The 19,640-nt window shown below is 48.0% G+C and overlaps 1 protein-coding gene across 6 annotated transcripts; it reads left to right on the forward strand.

Moving 5' to 3' along the window:
• The first annotated feature begins 6,206 nt into the window (after positions 1–6,206).
• On the forward strand, positions 6,207–19,416 carry TMEM216 (transmembrane protein 216). 6 transcript variants are annotated; one of them, XM_010335383.3, is made up of 6 exons: positions 6,241–12,824; positions 13,381–13,482; positions 13,587–13,739; positions 14,031–14,123; positions 18,365–18,566; positions 18,851–19,416. In XM_010335383.3, exons 4-6 carry the CDS (start codon positions 14,078–14,080, stop codon positions 18,864–18,866), a joined length of 264 nt encoding a protein of 87 aa, XP_010333685.2. In that variant the 5' UTR covers positions 6,241–12,824; positions 13,381–13,482; positions 13,587–13,739; positions 14,031–14,077; the 3' UTR covers positions 18,867–19,416. The 6 variants fall into 6 exon arrangements, 4 of the variants coding, with proteins under 4 accessions (XP_074257664.1, XP_010333685.2, XP_010333683.2 ...); XM_010335381.3 differs by lacking the exon at positions 13,587–13,739; XM_003920199.4 differs by lacking the exon at positions 13,587–13,739 and having other exon boundaries at positions 6,241–12,810.
• The last annotated feature ends 224 nt before the right edge of the window (positions 19,417–19,640 follow it).

Consider the following 19,640-nt stretch of genomic DNA (forward strand, 5'->3'; position numbering starts at 1 on the left):
TCATAACCAGTGGGTCAGAAGTACCAGAGACCCAGACTTGCAGTTAGCATTTGAAGTAGAGCCAGTCTCGTGGTCTCGTGAGTCTGAGCCTTTCTTTCTTTCTTTTTTTTTTTTTTTTTTGAGACAGAGTTTCGCTCTTGTTACCCAGGCTGGAGTGCAATGGCGCGATCTCGGCTCACTGCAACCTCCGCCTCCTGGGTTCAGGCAATTCTCCTGCCTCAGCCTCCTGAGTAGCTGGGATTACAGGCACGTGCCACCATGCCCAGCTAATTTTTTGTATTTTTAGTAGAGACGGGGTTTCACTATGTTGACCGGGATGGTCTCGATCTCTTGACCTCATGATCCACCCGTCTCGGCCTCCCAAAGTGCTAGGATTACAGGCTTGAGCCACCGCGCCCGGCCCGAGTCTGAGCCTTTCTTAACCTAAGGCTCTGGTGCTAACTCCATGGAGTCAGAATTGAATCGAATTGTAGGACTCCCAGCTGGTGTTAAATAATTTGTCAGTGTGGGAAACCCTCCCACACATACCATCATATCTGGCTAATTTTAAATTTGTTGTGGAGATGGGGCTCAGGCTGGTATCCAACTCCTAACCTAAGGCAATCCCCCTGCCTGGGCTTCCCAAAGTGCTGGGATTACAAACATGAGCCACTGCACCTGGTGAAAAAAAGCACTTTGAAAGGGCTTAGAGACTTCCATCCTTCTGACACATGCTCTAGTCAGGAACTAGAAAAGCCAGATAAAATTTTTGTTAAAATCATATGTATATGATTTTTGGTCTGAGGCTTTTTTTTTTTTTTTGAGATGCAGTTTTGCTCTTGTTGCCCAGGCTGGAGTGCAGTGGTGAAATATACATATACACATATGTAATATATATGTAAAATATATATTATATTTAAATATATATTTTGAATGTAAATATATATATTGTATTTTTAGTAGAGATGGGGTTTTGCCATGTTGGCAAGGATGGTCTCAAACTCCTGGCCTCAGGTGATCCACCTGCCTCAGCCTCCCAAGGTATTGGGATTACAGGCTCACGCCAGCATGCCCAGCCTAAATTTAGAAAATATATTTTTTAATAGTCTCAGAGAGGTGGTGAACCAAGAGGGAACAGCAGTCCGAAAATTCTAGAGTAGGGAGAATCATAGAGAAGCTGGCTGGCAGTTGCAGCAGGATTCTCCCTGGGGCATCTGCTAATTCTACCATTGAGCAACAGGCTATCCAAGCACTGCCCAGACAAGGTTGCAAAGAAGCCAGCTGAGCTGAGTCATCTCATAACACTGGAGGAAGAAAGTTGGGGAGTCAAAGAGCCTTTAAAACAACAGATTTTTGACTGGGCGTGGTGGCTCACGCCTATAATCCTAGCACTTTGGGAGGCCAAGGCGGGTGGATCACGAGGTCAAGAGATTCAGACCATCCTGGTCAACATGGTGAAACCCTGTCTCTACTGAAAATACAAAAATTAGCTGGGCATGGTGGCGCACACCTGTAGTCCCAGCTACTCGGGAGGCTGAGGCAGGAGAATTGCTTGAGCCCAGGAGGCGGAGGTTGCGGTGAGCTGAGATGGCACTGTTGCACTCCAGCCTGGGTAATAAGATCGAAACTCCATCTCAAAAAAATAAAAATAAAAAATAAAACAAAAGGCCGGGCGCGGTGGCTCAAGCCTGTAATCCCAGCACTTTGGGAGGCCGAGGCGGGTGGATCACGAGGTCGATAGATCGAGACCATCCTGGTCAACATGGTGAAACCCCGTCTCTACTAAAGATACAAAAAATTAGCTGGGCATGGTGGCACGTGCCTGTAATCCCAGCTACTCAGGAGGCTGAGACAGGAGAATTGCCTGAACCCAGGAGGCGGAGGTTGCGGTGAGCCGAGATTGCGCCATTGCACTCCAGCCTGGGTAACAAGAGCGAAACTCCATCTCAAAAAAATAAATAAATAAATAAATAAATAAATAAACCAGATTTTTTCCTTAAGACATTTACCAAATTCTAAAGCTGTGTAGAATTAGAGGCTATAAAAATCTAAACCTATGGCCGGGTGCAGTGGCTCACACCTGTAATCCCAGTGCTTTGGGAGGCCGAGGTGAGCAGATCATCTGAGGCTAAAAGGAGTTCAAGACCAGCCTGGTTAACATGGTGAGACCCTGGCTCTACTAAAAATGCAAAAATTAGCCCAGCCTGGTGGCGTGTGCCTGTAATCCCCTTGGGAGGCTGAGGCAAGAGAATCGCTTGAACCCAAGAGGCAGAGGTTGCAGTGAGCTGAGATTGCGCCACTGCACTCCAGTCTGGGTGACAGAGTGAGATTCCATCTCAAAATAAAGTGAGATTCCATCTCAAAAATAAAGAAAGAAATAAAAATCTAATCCTCAAGCCTCTGAAAAGCAGTGTAGGTTTTCTGACTGACAGGGATGAAAATTAGAATTTAGGACCCACCAGAGCAAACACACAGGGCTTTCACTTGAATGAGCAGGAGGGCTCCTTAATGGAAACAGGATGAAACTAGTGGACTGAAATTTGTCAAAATGTAGTGCAGCCTCAAACCATAAAGTCCTTGATGGGGTTAAAGTGATCAATGCTCATTCTATCTGCCTAGCAAGGAAAGGGTGGAAGAAAAAACATCTGTAAGTTTCTATACACAATTTCTGGGTCTAATAAAAATTACTAGCTTGATAAGAGATAAGGCCATCTCAATAAAACAAGAGAAAAACTAGGAAATAGAAACAGGTGATCCAAATATTAAAGAAGACAGATAAAGAGTCAACTATGATATGCTCGAGAAAATAGAGGAAAACAAAAATTAGGTGCAATGGTGCATGCCTGTAATCCCAGCTACTTGGGAGGCTGAAGCCGGAGAATCTCTTGAACCCAGGAGGCAGCAGGTTCCAGTGAGCTGAGATCGCGCCACTGCACCCCAGCCTGGGCAACAACAGTGAAATTTCGTCTCAAAAAAAAAAAAAAAAAAAAAAAAAAAAAGAAAAGAAAACCGAGGAAATTATGGAGGAAACAGGCAAAATATCATCAACCTAAAATAAAAGGATCAGAATGTGGTGTAAAGAGAGTTTATTCAAGAGCAAAGGTTCTGGCCAGAAGCTTTGTCCAAGGTCAGGAGTTCGAGATCATGCCTGTAATCCCAGCACTTTGGGAGACTGAGGAGGGTGGATCACTTGAGTTTGAGACCAGCCTGGGCAACATAGGGAAACTCCTATCTCTTTTTTAAAATTTATTCTTTTTTTTTTTTTTTTTTTTTTAGGAGAGACAGGGTTTCACCATGGTGGCCAGGATGGTCTCGATCTCTTGACCTTGTGATCCGCCTGCCTCGGGCTCCCAAAACACTGGAATTACAGGTGTGAGCCACTGCGCCTGGCCAGGAAACTCCATCTCTACAGAAAAATTTTAAAAATTAGCTGGGCATGGTGGTGTGCATTTGTAGTCCAAACTACTCGGGAAGCTGAGGTGGAAGGATTGCTCGTGTCCAGGAGGTTGAGGCTGCAGTGAGCTGTGATTGCACCACTGCGCCCCAGGCTAGGTGACAGAGCAAGATCTTCAAACTGAACTCATTCAGAGAGGGCTGGTTATAAAATTGTTCGTCAGGAATTCTCATTGGCTTACAGAAGTATCATTGGTTCGTGATTGGCTATACCTTGTTGTACTATAGGGTTTATGGTATTTTATGGCTCTTTGGCGTCAGTCTAGAGTCCACATAGCAAGTGGCTTCAAGAGTTAATTATTTAGCTCAAGAGGGAATGAGATGTGAACGTGGCTATGTTTTTAAATGTCTTTGTGAGATTGATAATTTAAAGAGACTCACATTCCTCAGATAAAATATTTTTCTCCTTCTCAGTTTTTTGTTTGTTTGCTTGAGACAGAATCTGGCTCTGTCACCCAGGCTGGAGTGCAATGGTGAGATCTCGGCTCACTGCAACCTCTGCGTCCCAGGTTCAAGTGATTCAGTCTCCTGCCTCGGTCTCCTAAGTAGCTGGGATTACAGGTACCCGCCACCACACCTGGCAATTTCTTTTGTATTTTTAGTAGAGATAGGGTTTCTCTTGCAGGCCAGGCTAATCTTGAACTCCTGACCTCAGGTGATCTGACCACCTCGGCCTCCCAAAGTGCTGGGATTATAGGCGTGAGCCACTGCATCTGACCACAAAGATTATTTTTAATGTTTTTCTTTTCTTTTTCCTTTTTTTTTTGAGATGGAGTCTCACTTTGTTGCCATACTGGAGTGCAGTGGTACAATCTCAGCTCACTACAACCTCCGCCTCCCGGGTTCAAGTGATTCTCCTGCCTCAGCCTCCCAAGTAGCTGGGATTGCAGGCATGCGCCACCATGCCCAGCTAATTATTGTATTTTTAGTAGAGATGGGGTTTCACCATGTTGGCCAGGATGGTCTCAATCTCTTGATCTCGTGATCCACCTGCCTCGGCCTCCCAGATTGCTGGGATTACTGGCGTGAGCCACCACGCCTGGCCAGAATGAGCATTAGCCATTTTGGAGACAGTTTTACCATGCTGGCCAGACCTCAACTGATCCGTCTGCCTTGGCCTCCAAAAGTGCTGGCATTATAGGAGTGAGTCACTACGCCCAGCGGATCCCAGCACTTATGGAGGCTGAGGCAGGAAGATCACTTGAGCCCAGGAGTTTGAGACCAGGCTGGACAATATAGCAAGACCTTGTCTCTATTAAAAAGAAAAAAATTAACTAGGTGTGGTGACTCATGCCTGTAGTCCTAGCTTACTTGGGAGACGGAGGCAGGAGGATCCCTTGAGCCCAGGAGGTTGAGGCTGCAGTGAGCTGTGATTGCACCATTGCACTCCAACCTGGGCAACAGAGCAAGACACTGTCTCAAAAAAATTTTTTTTTAATAGAAAAATAAAAAAGTAGGCCGGGCGCGGTGGCTCAAGCCTGTAATCCCAGCACTTTGGGAGGCCGAGGCGGGTGGATCACAAGGTCAAGAGATCGAGACCATCTTGGTCAACATGGTGAAACCCCGTCTCTACTAAAAATACAAAAAAAATAGCTGGGCATGGTGGTGCGTGCCTGTAATCCCAGCTACTCAGGAGGCTGAGGCAGGAGAATTGCCTGAACCCAGGAGGCGGAGGTTGCGGTGAGCCGAGATCGCGCCATTGCACTCCAGCCTGGGTAACAAGAGCGAAACTCCGTCTCAAAAAAAAAAAAAAAAAAGAAAAAGAAAAAGAAAAAAGTATTAAACTATCACAAGAGAGGAATTAGCAGGAAGCAAAAAGGAAAGTACCCAAGGAAGGACAAACTCAGTAGGGTCCCCACCCCCAAGGCTAGAGCTCAGACTTCACTGCATGCCGCTCACTGGGTATGGAGAAGTTCACCGATTTGCCCAGGCCAGAGCTGGTTCATAGTTGCCAGGCAAGAAACAACTCTCAGGCCAAAAGCAAGCTAAGGCTGATGGGAGGTGCTCAGGGCACATGGGGATGCCACCTGCCCAGAACACACAGCACTCCCATTGGGAGGCCCCTAGGAAGCAACCTTCCCTGTCACAGGTGAGCCCTGACTGTCAGGCAAATGCATCAAAAGAGCTGGAGTGCCCCATGTGCTTGGAGTGCACCGTGTCCACACAGGGCATGGAGGATGGGCATCAGTCCTCTGGGATGCACAAGAACTGAGATTGGTGAGCAGACGCACCGAGGAAGTTGGGGCACAGCCATGGGCACACGTTGTCCATGACTGGAGGGCTTTGGGGAAAACCATCCATGGCATAGGTAAGCCAAGACTAGAGGGCAGGTGCACAGAGTTGGGGAGCTGCCCTGGTGTAGGGCCTGGAGTAAGTGGTAGCCTTGACAGGGAGTCCACAGCAAGTTAGTCACCCGGCCTCGACGAGGTCTGCAAAGTTGCCAAAGAATGCCAGCTTTGGGCACACAGCTGGTGCTCTGCTCCAGCAGATCTCCCAAGGCACATGCCCTGCTGAGGGACTATGGAGCAAGGTCCTCCATAGCTGGAGCACACTGGAACCAGAGACAAGCCCTTTCCTTCCTCCAGTGTCCCTCTAGCATCCTCTGCTGACAAGCCCTAACATTGTACTCATTGTAGGGAGAAATGCTTTGAGTCCAGTTATTATCCCATAACGGACACTGAACAGTAAATAATGAAGCTGAGAGGGAAAAAACAGGTAACTGGCAGAGACCATGCTTTCGGCTACTCCACTACCATCTGCACTCTTTTTTTTTTTTTTTTTTTTTTTTTTTTTGAGATGGAGTCTCGCTCTGTTACCCAGGCTAGGGAGCAGCGGCATGATCTCAGCTCACTGAAACCTCCACTTGCCGGGTTCAAGCCATTCTCCTGCCTCAGTCTCCTGAGTAGCCAGGACTACAGGCGCCTGCCACCATGTCCAGCTAATTTTTTGTATTTTTAGTAGAGACAGGGTTCCACCATGTTAGCCAGGATGGTCTTGATCTGCTGACCTCATGATCCGCCCACCTTGGCCTCCCATAATGCTGGTATTACAGGTGTGAGCCATGGTGCCCAGCCCTATTTATTTATTTTTTTGAGAGAGTCTCGCTCTGTCGCCCAGGCTGGAGTGCAGTAGCATGATCTTGGCTCACTGCAATCTCCCCCTCCCGGGTTCAAGCGATTCTCCTGCCTCAGTCTCCTGAGTAGCTGAGATTACAGGTGCTCACCACCACGCTCAGCTAATTTTTGTATTTTTAGTAGAGATGGAGTTTCACCTTGTTAGCCAGGCTGGTCTTAAACTCCTGACCTTGTGATCCACCCACCTCGGCCTCCCAAAGTCCTGGGATTACAGGTGTGAGCCACTGCGCCCGGCCTCATATGCACTCTTTACACAAATTTTCAACTCTCCTAGTAGCTACGTTCCTACTAACAAGATACCTCCTCTCTAAAAGTGAAGAAGTTCTCAGCATTCCCCCAAATGATAAGACACACAGTCCAAACAGGCACCGTATCCATAGCTGGCTAATTAGACACTCCGCAGATCACTCATGATCCCATTCAACATTCTGTTACCTAAAAACTAGATTGTAAAGTTGACCTCCAACAATTTGTACATAACAAAGGGAAGCAAAAAGAGGACATGGTCAGTACATACAAATAAATGCACGTAAGAAGCAAAGAAGAATATGCATCGCTACTACAGTCCTTGTTTTTGGAACTGATCATTTTTGTAACTAATCAGGGTCATAGTTGATATCCATAGTTTTTAGAAAAATCTGAAGGCTGGGCTGGGTGCAGTGGCTCATGCCTATAATTGCAGCACTTTGGGAGGCCAAGGCGGGTGGATCACAAGGTCAGGAGTTAGAGATCAGCCGGGCGCGGTGGCTCAAGCCTGTAATCCCAGCACTTTGGGAGGCCGAGGCGGGTGGATCACAAGGTTGAGAGATTGAGACCAACCTGGTCAACATGGTGAAACCCCGTCTCTACTAAAAATACAAAAAATTAGCTGGGCATGGTGACGCGTGCCTGTAATCCCAGCTACTCAGGAGGCTGAGGCAGGAGAATTGCCTGAACCCAGGAGGCGGAGGTTGCGGTGAGCCGAGATCGCGCCATTGCACTCCAGCCTGGGTGACAAGAGCGAAACTCCGTCTCAAAAAAAAAAAAAAAAAAAAAAAAGGAGTTAGAGATCAGCCTGGCCCATATGGTGACACCCCGTCTCTACTAAAAATACAAAACTTAGCTACGCGAGGTGGTGGACACCTGTAGTCCCAGCTACACGGGAGGCTGAAGAAGGAGAATCGCTTGAACCAGGGAGGCGGTGGTTGCAGTGGGCCAAGATCCTGCCACTGCACTCCAGCCTGGGTAACAGAGTGATTCCGTCTCAAAAAAAGAAAGAAAAAAAAAAATCTGGGTCGGGTGCAGTGGCTCACGCCTGTAATGCCAGCACTTTGGGAGGCCGAGGCGGGAGGATCACTTGAGATCAGGAGTTCAAGACCAGCCTGACCAACATGGAGAAACCCCATCTCCACTAAAAATACAAAATTAGCCAGGCATGGTGGTACATGCCTGTAATCCCAGCTATTCGGGAGGCTGAGGCAGGAGAATCACTTGAACCCGGGAGACAGAGGTTGCAGTGAGCCAAGATCGCGCCATTGCACTCCAGCCTGGGCAACAAGACCTAAACTCTTCCCCACCCCCGCCAAAAAAAAAAACAAGAAAAGAAAAAGAAAAATTCGAAGGCTGCGCCCAACCCAGCAAGAGCCTCTTTGTTTCTGCAATAGCCCTCTAGTGCCCTCTGCTGACAAAGCTTAACACTGCACTCACTGAAAGGGATAAATGGTTAGTGTCGACCCAGTTAACATAGAACAGATACTGAGGGTGAATCTGGAGCTGAGAGGCAATGTATTGATGACTGCCATACGAAGAAATCACCAAATATTCAGAAATTAAATAAGGCCGGGGGCTGTGGCTCACACCTATAATCCTAGCACTTTGGGAGGCCAACGTGGGCGGATCACGAGCTCAAGAATTCGAGACCAGCTTGGGCAACATGGCAAAACCCCATCGCTACTGAAAATACAAAAAATAGCCAGGTGTGGTGGCCGGCGCCTGTAGCCCCAGCTACTCGGGAAGCCGAAGCTCGAGAATAGCTTGAGCCTGCAAGGCAGAGCTTGCAGTGAGCCGAGATAGCGCCACTGCACTGGAGTCTGGGCGACAGAGACTCTGTCTCAAAATAAAATAAATAAAATAAGGCCGGGTGCAGTGGCTCACGCCTGTAATCCCAGCACTTTGGGAGGCTGAGGTGGGCAGATCACAAGGTCAGGAGTTCGAGACCAGTTTGGCCAACACGATGAAAACTTGTCTCTACTAAAAACAAAAAATTAGCAGGGCGTGGTCCACATGCCTGTAATCCCAGCTACTCAGGAGACTGAGGCAGGAGAATTGCTTGAACCTGGGAGGTGGAGGTTGCAGGGAACTGAGATCGGCCACTGCACTCCAGCCTGGATGACAGAGCAAGACTCCGTCTCAAAATAAAATAAAATAAACACTTGTAAATAGCCATGGATCAAAGAATCATAAGGGAAATTAGAGACTACTTTGAACCTGGCCGAGCATGGTGGCTCATGCCTGTAATCCCAGTACTTTAGGAGGCTGGGCAGGCAGATCACTAGAGGTCAGGAGTTCAAGATCAGCCTGGGCAACATGGTGAAACCCCATCTCCACTAAAAATACAAAAATTATCTGTGTATGGTGGCGTGTGCCTGTAATACCAACTACTTGCGGAGGCTGAGGCAGGAGGATCGCTTGAACCCAGGAGATGGAGGCTGTGGTGAGCTAAGATTATGCCACTGCACTCCAGCCTGGGCAACAGAGTGAGACTTCGTCTCAAAAAACCAACAAAAACAAAACAAAACAAAAAACTAAAGAAAGTAGGAAGAAGGAAATTATAACGAGCAGAAATTTGTAAAACAGAAAACAAATAAACAATGAAGAAAAAGAAAGTCAAAACCTGGGGGTGGAGGGGGTGGAGAAGAGGTTGGCCAGGAAAAGTGGTTCACACCTGTAATCCCAGGGAGGCTGAGGAGGGCAGATCATGAGGTCAGGAGTTCGAGACCAGCCTGGCCAACATGATGAAACACTGTCTCTACCAAAAATACAAAAAATTAGCTGGGCATGGTGGCACACGCCTGTAGTCCTAGGTACTTGGGAGGCTGAGGCAGAAGAATCGCTTGAACCCAGAGGCGGAGGTTGGAGAGAGCCGAGACCCCACCACTGCACTCCAGCCTGGGCGACAGAGGAGATTCCATCTCCAAAAAAAAAAAAAAAAAAAAAAAGTGTCTACAAATAATATCTCTAGTCACTATATTAACAGCAAGATATTGAATGCTTCCCCTGAGGTTAGGAACAAGACAAGACCATACATCATCACCACTTCTAGTCAGCATTACACTAACAGTCCTAGCCAGTGCAATCATGCAAAAATAAATAAATAAATAAAAAGAAAGAACAAGAAGAAATTGAAGTTACAGAGATTGAGAAGGAATAAGTTAAAATGTCTTTATTTGCTGCTCCTGTGATCATGTACATAACAAGCCTCCCAGAGATAATCAACTTAGCGAGGGCACTGGCTGTTGGGACAGTCTTGCATAGGTCTTAAGCATCGAATCCCTGCATGTTCTTACTGTGTCAAACCAAAAAGCCTGTCTCCTGACACTAAGCACACAAGCAATTAAGTAGACCAAAGTGACCACAGTGTGATGGCAGCGTAATTTCTCCCTCCCCAGCGGAAGGGGCCTGGCTTTATTTGCTGCTTGCTAAAAAAGGTACTGAGCCTTTGGCTCTGGGCTCTCCCAAGCTGTGGCATAACTCCTTGAGTGCAGTACCATCTGGGCTCATTGTGTCACTCACTGGACTTGGGAGCAGGGGCCCAGGTCGTCATGCTGATGTCCTGCTGTTTGCCATGCTATCAGTAGTTTGGCCTCACCGTCAGCTTTTGGCATCTATGAAGTTGTGGTATACTCCGACATAGGTTAGCCAAATTTTTCTTAAAGGGCCAGATGGTATTTAAAGCTATGGGCCATGTGGTCTCTGTTGCAACCAACTACTTAACCTTGCCATAAAAGCATGAAAGCAGCATTATATAACATGTAAGTAAGTGACCATGATGATGTTCTCCAAAACACTTTTAATGGCAAAAACAAGCAGCTGGCCCGCTTTCTTTCCATATGAGGCTCAGAGCAGGAACTCATCTAACTTCTCTTGTCTTGTAGGCAGCAGAGATGGGGCTGCAGGATCCGGATCCCTTTCCACCTCAATCTCCGTGCTTTCCCACTGACCCTAAAGAATGCATTTAAGGGCTTCCTGACCCTCCAGCTTGCAGTTAAATTCTACCAGCCGGAGATACACGTAGAGATCAGAGAGCGGAGAAGGGAGATAGAGGTCCCAGATATTGCTTCACTAGCCTCCTAGACTGTGGGGACTCCTAGTGGTAGGTAGGCCTTCTTCGCACATCCAGCTTCAGGGAATTGTTTCAGGCCCTTCTCTTTTAAGCCTAGAAGTAACAATTACAGCCCCACCCCATCCCAGTTAGCCAGCAGTAAAGTATTTTACTTAAAGTTTAGTCACTCTTGGCCTGACTTGGCACGGTGGCTCATGCTTGTAATCTCAGCACTTTGGGAGGCCAAGGTGGGCAGACCACCTGAGGTCAGGAGTTCGAGACCAGCCTGACCAACATGGTGAAACCCCCTTTTGTACTAAAAATACATTAAAAAAAAAATTAGCTGGGCATGGTGATGGGTGCCTGTAATCCCAGCTACTTGAGAAGTTGAGGCTGGAGAATCGCTTGAACCCAGGAGGCGGAGGTTGCAATGACCGGAGATCACACCACTGCACTCCAGCCTGGATGTCAAGAATGAAACTCCATCTCCAAAAATAAACAATAAGTAAAATGAAGTTTAGTCACTCTCCTCAGGTTACCTGGTTGGAGTGTGCCCTCTGTTTCCTGCACAACGGGCTAACAGCCAAGTCAGCCTGAGTCCTCTCAAAACCCTTCTTTATGCACTACCCTGCCTGCAGCAACACCTTCCCCACCTCCTGTGTCCCTGCCCCCAGACGGAGTATCACTCTGTCGCCCAGGCTGGAGTGCAGTGGCACGATCTCAGCTCACTGCAACCCAACCTCCGTCTCCCGAGTTCCAGCCATTCTCCTGCCTCAGCCTCCCAAGTAGCTGGAACTACTGGTGCACGGCACCATGCCAGGCTAATTTTTGTATTTTTTTTTAATAAAGATGGAGTTTCGCCATGTTGGCCAGGATGGTTTCCGACTCCTGACCTCAGGTGATCCACCCACCTCAGGCTCCCAAAGTGCTGGGATTACAGGTGTGACTACCGCACCCAGCCAGCAACATGCTTTTACTGCTCCAAATCCGTATCAGGCAGGCTTTGAAGCCCAGCTCACAGACCCTCTTGGAAACTAACTTTGATTTCCACGTGGGAGCACTTTGTCCTCTCAGCTCTCACTGCCCCACTTTATGCATCACGTGGTGACTCGTTTCATTTTATTTGTGCTCGTGGAAAGGACGCTCCATTTCTCCGGTGTCTCTACCTGGTACTAAATAGGCCGCAGAAAAGACCAATGCTGGCCGGGCACGGTGGCTCATGCCTGTAATCCCAGGACTTTGGGAGGCCGAGGTGGGTAGATCGCCCGAGGTCAGGAGTTCGCGACCAGCCTAGGCAACACAGTGAAACCCCATCTCTACTAAAAATACAAAAATTAGCTGGGCATGGTGGCAGGTGCCTGTAATGCCAGCTACTTGGGAGGCTGAGGCAGGAGAATCGCCTGAACCCGGGAGGAGGTCGAGGGAGCCGAGATTACGCCGCTGCACTCCAGCCTGGGTAACAAGAACGAAACTCCGTCTCAAAAAAAAAAAAAAAAAAAAGAAAGAAAAAAACCAATGCTAACCCCCACCCCACATTCGCAGAGATCCGTCGCGCACACCGTTTATCGTTTCCGATGAAAAAAGGGAATGGTGGGACTAGGTCTTATTTGCCAATTTCCTTGTCACATTGTCACAAGGGGCCACTTCCGCCCAACGCCCGGTAGCCCGAGAGCCTCTCGGGTCCTGCGCCGCAGCCCCGAGGTCCTGCAGACGACGGCGTCGTGGGCGGCGACTGTCTTAGGTCTGGAACGGGGACACCGAGCGAGAGCCTCTGGCCGCCAGGCCCGAGCTCCTCCCGCCCGGGTGGGGCACCGAGCGCCGCGCGCGGTCGGAGAGCCGGAAGTCCAGGCCGCTCCCTCCCCACTTCCGGCAGCGCCTCGCTGCTCCTGGATCCGCCGTGGCCGCTTACGCAGTTTCCATGGGGACCGAAGATGGCGCCGCGAGGTGAGATTCCGGAGGTGTGTGAGTCGCTGGTCCCTTTCCCTTCGGCCCCTCCCTCCCACCTCTGTCCCAGAGCTTGACCTAAACCCTCCTTTCTCTAGCGTTAGGGACTTGGCGCCTCCCTGGTCCAAAGCGGGCTTCCGCGGCCCCGCCCAGCCTGGGTGCCTGAGGGTCTCCGGGTGCGGGGCTCAGGTAGCTGCACATCCTCGGCTGGGCCTCTTCTAGGCTGGCTCAGGTACGAATATGTGGGTCTCCGCGCCCCAACTTCCCCTCCCGAATAGTGACAGGGAGAGATCTTTGAGATGTCTGTCAGCCGCGAGTTACCTCCTGACTTGTACCCCTGAAGCCGAAGAGTCGAGTTTCACGGTGATTCCTGGGAAAGGAGGGAAGTCCCCTCCACACTCACCCCCGTACCCTCGCCCCCCTCATTATCAGCAACCGGAAGTGCCCCGAAGTGGCCGGTCCCATTAGTCTGCTGCCCCTAGTTTTCCCCAAGGTAGATCCCAACCCATTCGAGGAGCCGAGAGGGAGCCGCCCTCCTGCCCATCCCACTTCTCTGTGCTCCTTTTTCAGGGAAACGGTTGTCTTCCACCCCCCTGGAAATACTGTTCTTTCTGAACGGGTGGTATAATGCTACCTATTTCCTGCTGGAACTTTTCATGTTTCTGTATAAAGGTAAGGAAGGCTTCGGGCTTGGACGACAGCATCCTTCCCCCACTTCTCAGAGCCATCTCCTACCAAGAACCTTCTTATTTTCTGCTCTTCTTTGCCCTCTGCAGTTCTTTGCCGCTGCAAGGCAGGCCTCCTCAACAGATGGCTTATTCCAGTATGATTCCACAGGCAGCCCCTCAGCAAGAATTTCTTGAGTTTGGGAAATGGGGACTTTTCCGTTCTGACTCCGCCCACATTGCTGCTCTTTGCTGAGCTCCGCTGTAAGCCCATTGGTGACCCTCAGAAACTATTCAGTGGCCTGTGTACCCCTGTACATCCAATTATTTTAGAGAGTGGAGTCTCCAGAGACTTTTGGAGTTGGGGGAAAACTCGGTAATAATGAGCCAGAGTTGCACTGTAAGTTTATGTATCCCGCAGCTGTAATAATGCCCACCTCCTACCAACTAGTTCATGGAAAGCTGAGACAGATGTCCTCTTTCTTCCCAAGTGTGTGGCAGTTCTTGTGGGTGCCGTTATCTGTTGTTTGCAAACTCTGGCTTTTGTATTGACAGGTCTCCTGCTACCATATCCAGCAGCTAACCTAGCACTGGATGTGGTGATGCTCCTCCTTTACCTTGGAATTGAAGTAATTCGCCTGTTTTTTGGTGAGTGTTGTCCAGAGAATATTTCCACTCCTTATGAGACAAGCTGTATCTGTAACTTGATTAACAAGAAAAGTACATAACCTAGGTTAACTCTCAAAGATTGGATCTGGTGGTATATCCCTTTACGCCCTCTCTGAAGTTTCAAGTTGCTCCTTCTTATATTGGGTCAACATTTACCTGTTCGTTGCTCTGTAAGGCTAGAGATGGGCAATAGCATGGGATATTAGATGATTCCTTTTCAGCTGCAAGAAGAGTGCCTGTTTCCTCTCGCTAGTTTTCTTGGGGAATAGGTTCAGTTATAACTCCATGTCAGGGAAGGCAGTATATCCTGCACAGATCAGTCCTCTGATCCCTGACAATTCTCTGAATAAGGATCTCTTGTAGGATTTTATTTTATTTTATTTTATTTTATTATTATTATTTTTTGAGACGGAGTTTTGCTCTTGTTACCCAGGATGGAGTGCAATGGCGCGATCTCGGCTCACTGCAACCTCCGCCTCCTGGGTTCAGACAATTCTCCTGCCTCAGCCTCCTGAGTAGCTGGGATTACAGGAACGCACCACCATGCCCAGCTAATTTTTTGTATTTTTAGTAGAGACGGGGTTTCACCATGTTGACCAGGATGGTCTAGATCTCTCGACCTCGTGATCCGCCCGCCTCGGCCTCCCAAAGTGCTGGGATTACAAGCTTGAGCCACCGCGCCCGGCCTCGGATTTTATTTTTTTTTAATTGGAGTTTTGTTCTGTTGCCCAGGCTAGAGTGAAGTGGCATGATCTCGGCTCACTGTAACCTCTGGCTCCCAGGTTCAAGTGATTCTCCTGCCTCAGCCTCCCAGGTAGCTGGGACTACAGGTGCACGCCACCACGCCCAGCTAATTTTTGTATTTTTAGTAGAGACGGGGTTTCACCATATTGGCCAGGATGGTCTCGATCTCTTGACCTCATGATCCACCTGCCTCGGCCTCCCAAAGTGCTGGGATTATAGGCTTGAGCCACCACGCCCAGCCAGGACAAGTTTTATAATCCCAGAAATACAGAGCAAAAACCCTTGTTAGAGCCGGGCGCGGTGGCTCAAGCCTATAATCCCAGCACTTTGGGAGGCCGAGGCGAGTGGATCACGAGGTCGAGAGATCGAGACCATCCTGGTCAACATGGTGAAACCCCGTCTCTACTAAAAATACAAAACACTAGCTGGGCGTGGTGGCGTGTGCCTGTAATCCAAGCTACTCAGGAGGCTGAGGCAGGAGAATTGCCTGAACCCAGGAGGCGGAGGTTGCGGTGAGCCGAGATCGCACCATTGCACTCCAGCCTGGGTAACAAGAGCGAAACTCCGTCTCAAAAAAAAAAAAAAAAAAGAAAAGAAAGTATAAAAGAAGGCTCACATAAATGGAAAAAACAAAATAACTTAAAAAAATCGGCAGGGCACGGTGGCCCATGCCTGTAATCCCAGCACTTTGGGAGACTGGGGCAGGTGGATCATTTGAGGTAAAGAGTTCGAGACCAGCTTGGCCAACATGGTAAAAATACAAAAATACAATCTCTACTAAAAATACAAAAATTAGCCTGGCATGGGTGGCAGGCGCCTGTAATCCTAAACAAAAAAATTGGTGGCCGGGCACGGTGGCTCAAGCCTGTAATCCCAGCACTTTGGGAGGCCGAGGCGGGTGGATCACGAGGTTGAGAGATCGAGACCATCCTGGTCAACAAGGTGAAACCCTGTCTCTACTAAAAATACAAAAATTAGCTGGGCATGATGGCGCGCGCCTGTAATCCCAGCTACTCAGGAGGCTGAGGCAGGAGAATTGTCTGAACCCAGGAGGTGGAGGTTGCGGTGAGCTGAGATCACGTCATTGCACTCCAGCCTGGGTAACGAGAGGGAAACTCCGTCTTAAAAAAAAAAAAATTGGTAAGGGACATTAATAGGTAGCTCATGTAAAAATTATTACAGAGAACCAGTAAAACTTGACAAGATGCTCAAACTCACTAATAAAAATCAAATTGAAACAAAGTAACATTTTTCAGCCATCAGACTGGCAAAGATAAAGACTGATAACACCCAGTTAAGAGTATGGGGAACAGATTGTTACACACTTTAGTGGTAATTTAGCTTAGTACAACTCTTTTTGGTCATAGTTATTACCATATAAAATTTGTAGTCTTAGCCCCAACAATTTCACTTCTAAAACTAGATTAAAAAAAAAAAAAAAAAAAAAAAAACTTCCACAAATATGCAAAGATAGCTATATGAGAATGTTTATTGCCAAAACTTTGGTAACATCAGAACACTAAAAGCAACCAAAACACTTGTTGTTTATACAGGATTGTTAAATAAATTACAGCACTGATTCAATGGAATCATTTATAACCATTAAAAAAGAACACTTAAGGCCAGGTACAGTGTGGCTCATGCCTGTAATCAGAACTTTGTGAGACTGAGACAGGAAGATTGCTTAAGGCCAGGAGTTCAAGACAAGTCTAGGAAACATAGACAAAAAATAAAATTTAAAAAAATTGGTTGGGTGTAGTGGCTCATGCCTGTAATCCCAGCACTTTGGGAGGCCAAGACGGGCAGACTGCCTGAGGTCAGGAGTTCGTGCCCAGCCTGGAACATGGTGAAACCCAGTCTCTACTAAAAAATACTAAAACTAGCTGGGCACAGTGGTAGGTGCCTGTAATCCCAGCTACTTGGGAGGCTGAGGCAGGAGAGCTGCTTGAACCCAGGAGGTGGACGTTGCAGTGAGCTGAGATGGCGCCATTGCACTCCAGCCTGGGTGACGAGAATCCCTTGAGCCTGCAGTGAGCTATGATGATGCAGCTGCACTCTAGCCTGGGTGACAGAATGAAACACTGTCTAAAAGGAAAAAAAAAATTCAGGTAGCTATTTGTGTATGGAACAATGTCTGTGGGGAAAAATACGTTGCAAAACAGGATGTAGATCATGCTTCCATTTTTATAATAATAAATAGTAATATGTGAATATATACTTACAAAAAGTCTGAAACAGTACACATCATTCTCTAATAATAATCTTCAGGGTGTAGGGACATGGAAGACTTTCATTTTCTTTCTTTTTTTTTTTTGGTGTGTGTTTTTAGAGACACGGTTTCTCCATGTTGGTCAGGCTGGTCTCAAACTCCCGACCTCAGGTAATCCAACCGCCTTGGCCTCCCAGAGTGTTGGGATTACAGGCATGAGCCACCATGCCCTGCCTTTTTTTTTTTTTTTGAAAGTAGAGACGGGGTTTCACCATGGTCTCGAACTCCTGACCTTGTAATCCACCCGCCTCATCCTCCCAAAGTGCTGGGATTACAGGTGTGAGCCACCGCACCTGGCTGAGGCCTTTCACTTTCTATATTCTCAAAAATTATGTTTCTGTGTTGAAAAATTTTAAATTATTATATATTATTTTTATAATTAAAAAAAAAATTTCGGCCGGGCGCGGTGGCTCAAGCCTGTAATCCCAGCACTTTGGGAGGCCGAGGCGGGTGGATCACAAGGTCAAGAGATCAAGACCATCCTGGTCAACATGGTGAAACCCCGTCTCTACTAAAAATACAAAAAAGTAGCTGGGCGTGATGGCGCGTGCCTGTAATCCCAGCTACTCAGGAGGCTGAGGCAGGAGAATTGAAAAAAACAACTTCTTTTCCCCAAATAAAGATCCCATTGTCCCTTGAGTGGGAAACAGACTGGAAACAGGACCTCTGGATTAAGTAACTTTAATCTTGTAACTCTCCCAAAGCCTCAAACTTTTAGTATAGTGGGACCCCATTTATAAATCTGCCCACTCCCACTCAGTATCATTTTCTTTTTTGTTGTTGTTTGTTTGTATTTTTGTTTTGTTTTGTTTTTTTTGAGACGGAGTTTCGCTCTTGTTACCCAGGCTGGAGTGCAATGGCGCGATCTCGGCTCACCGCAACCTCCGCCTCCTGGGCTCAGGCAATTCTCCTGCCTCAGCCTCCTGAGTAGCTGGGATTACAGGCACGCGCCATCACGCCCAGCTAATTTTTTGTATTTTTAGTAGAGACGGGGTTTCACTATGTTGACCAGGATGGTCTTGATCTCTTGACCTCGTGATCCACCCACCTCGGCCTCCCAAAGTGCTGGGATTACAGGCTTGAGCCACCGCGCCCGGCCCCAGGATCATTTTCTTTGCCTTGCCATTCCGTCACATCTCCTCCACCTTTCCCCTGGGCCAGGAAAAGCAGACCATTTGGAGATGACTCCATGGGCTGTGTCTGACAGGTACAAAGGGAAACCTCTGCCAGCGAAAGATGCCACTCAGTATTAGCGTAGCCTTAACCTTCCCATCTGCCATGATGGCCTCCTATTACCTGCTGCTGCAGACCTACGTACTCCGCCTGGAAGCCATCATGAACGGCATCTTGCTCTTCTTCTGTGGCTCAGAGCTGTTGCTTGAGGTGCTCACCTTGGCTGCTTTCTCCAGGTACTGCTGCTGAGGGACCATTCACTAAAGGGCTGGGTTCCCATTGCAGGGAGGGATTCAGTATCCTTTTGAAGCCTATGGAATCTAGAAGACATTTTTCTAGGGGGGGAAAGGGATGTCTATGGGATTGCTTTTCCTGTTTAGGGTAGGCAGAACGTTTCCCACTCGGGGAAGATACTCTCCCTATTTTTGGGGGCCAGGAGGCTTGGAGTATAGAACAGTTGAGTCTAGCTCTTCTCGTTCACTGGTCTTTTAACATTTTCTTTCTTTCTTTCTGCCATCAGTATGGACAGGATTTGAAGTACAAAATTTCAGCCAGCAGCCCATCAGGCTGATACCACATATATTGCTTCAGGTACTTTAGCCACACTGGTGAGAAATGGAGGGGCAAGTTTTCCTGAGGAAGGCTGTGTGGCTTTTCTTCAGCACAGACATTTGGGCAAGCAACTCAGCATAAGGCCAGTGGGTACCATCATCTAAACCAGGATCATCAGCCCAAGAGACTCTTCTACACTCCAGTATAGGGAGGGGCAAGGTTATTCCCATCCTGGCCCTTCTCAGAACCAGTTCCCTGCTGACCTCAAGTTCTTCTCTTTGATCACCGTGGCCAGAGCATCTCGTGTGGACCATCTAGGCTCCTTGGGCTTCAAGCAGGACCTGAGCCACATGCCTCCTCCCACACGAGCACGGAGAGCCTCATGTTGGTAGGCTTCCAGAGCAATGCAAAAAAGCCTCTTACCCCAATCCTCAGAGACTGAGCTCCAGAACTTTTTTAGTAGCTCATAGTGTTATTTTTCTACTCTCATCATGATACAAACTTTATTTTATAATAAATACGTATTTTCTGTTGTGGCGGTTGCAGCCTTTCCTTACGGCACCTGTCCCTAGAATACATCCACTCCAAGAGAGGGTTGTGACTATCCCTGCGGTTTGTTCTCACAAGCTTTGCTTAGTGATACAGTGTGGACACAAAGGCAGGGATGACCACTGATTTTCTTCGCCAGGCTGCAGCCTAAATTCGTCTCTAAATGCACTGCCATCCCCTGTATCTTCATCCAGTCTCTCATGCAAAAG

This window comes from Saimiri boliviensis, chromosome 6, assembly GCF_048565385.1.
Source record: "Saimiri boliviensis isolate mSaiBol1 chromosome 6, mSaiBol1.pri, whole genome shotgun sequence".
In the NCBI taxonomy this organism is placed as follows: Eukaryota; Metazoa; Chordata; class Mammalia; order Primates; family Cebidae; genus Saimiri; species Saimiri boliviensis.

What these genes read in the sequence shown, in the direction of transcription:
- TMEM216 (XM_074401563.1), top strand. Translation starts at nt 12,454, where the DNA reads ATGGTGGGACTAGGTCTTATTTGCCAATTTCCTTGTCACATTGTCACA. An exon ending in CGCGAGGTGAGATTCCGGAG is followed by an intron (nt 12,825 to 13,380) that starts GTGTGTGAGTCG and finishes CTCCTTTTTCAG; the next exon opens with GGAAACGGTTGTCTTCCACC.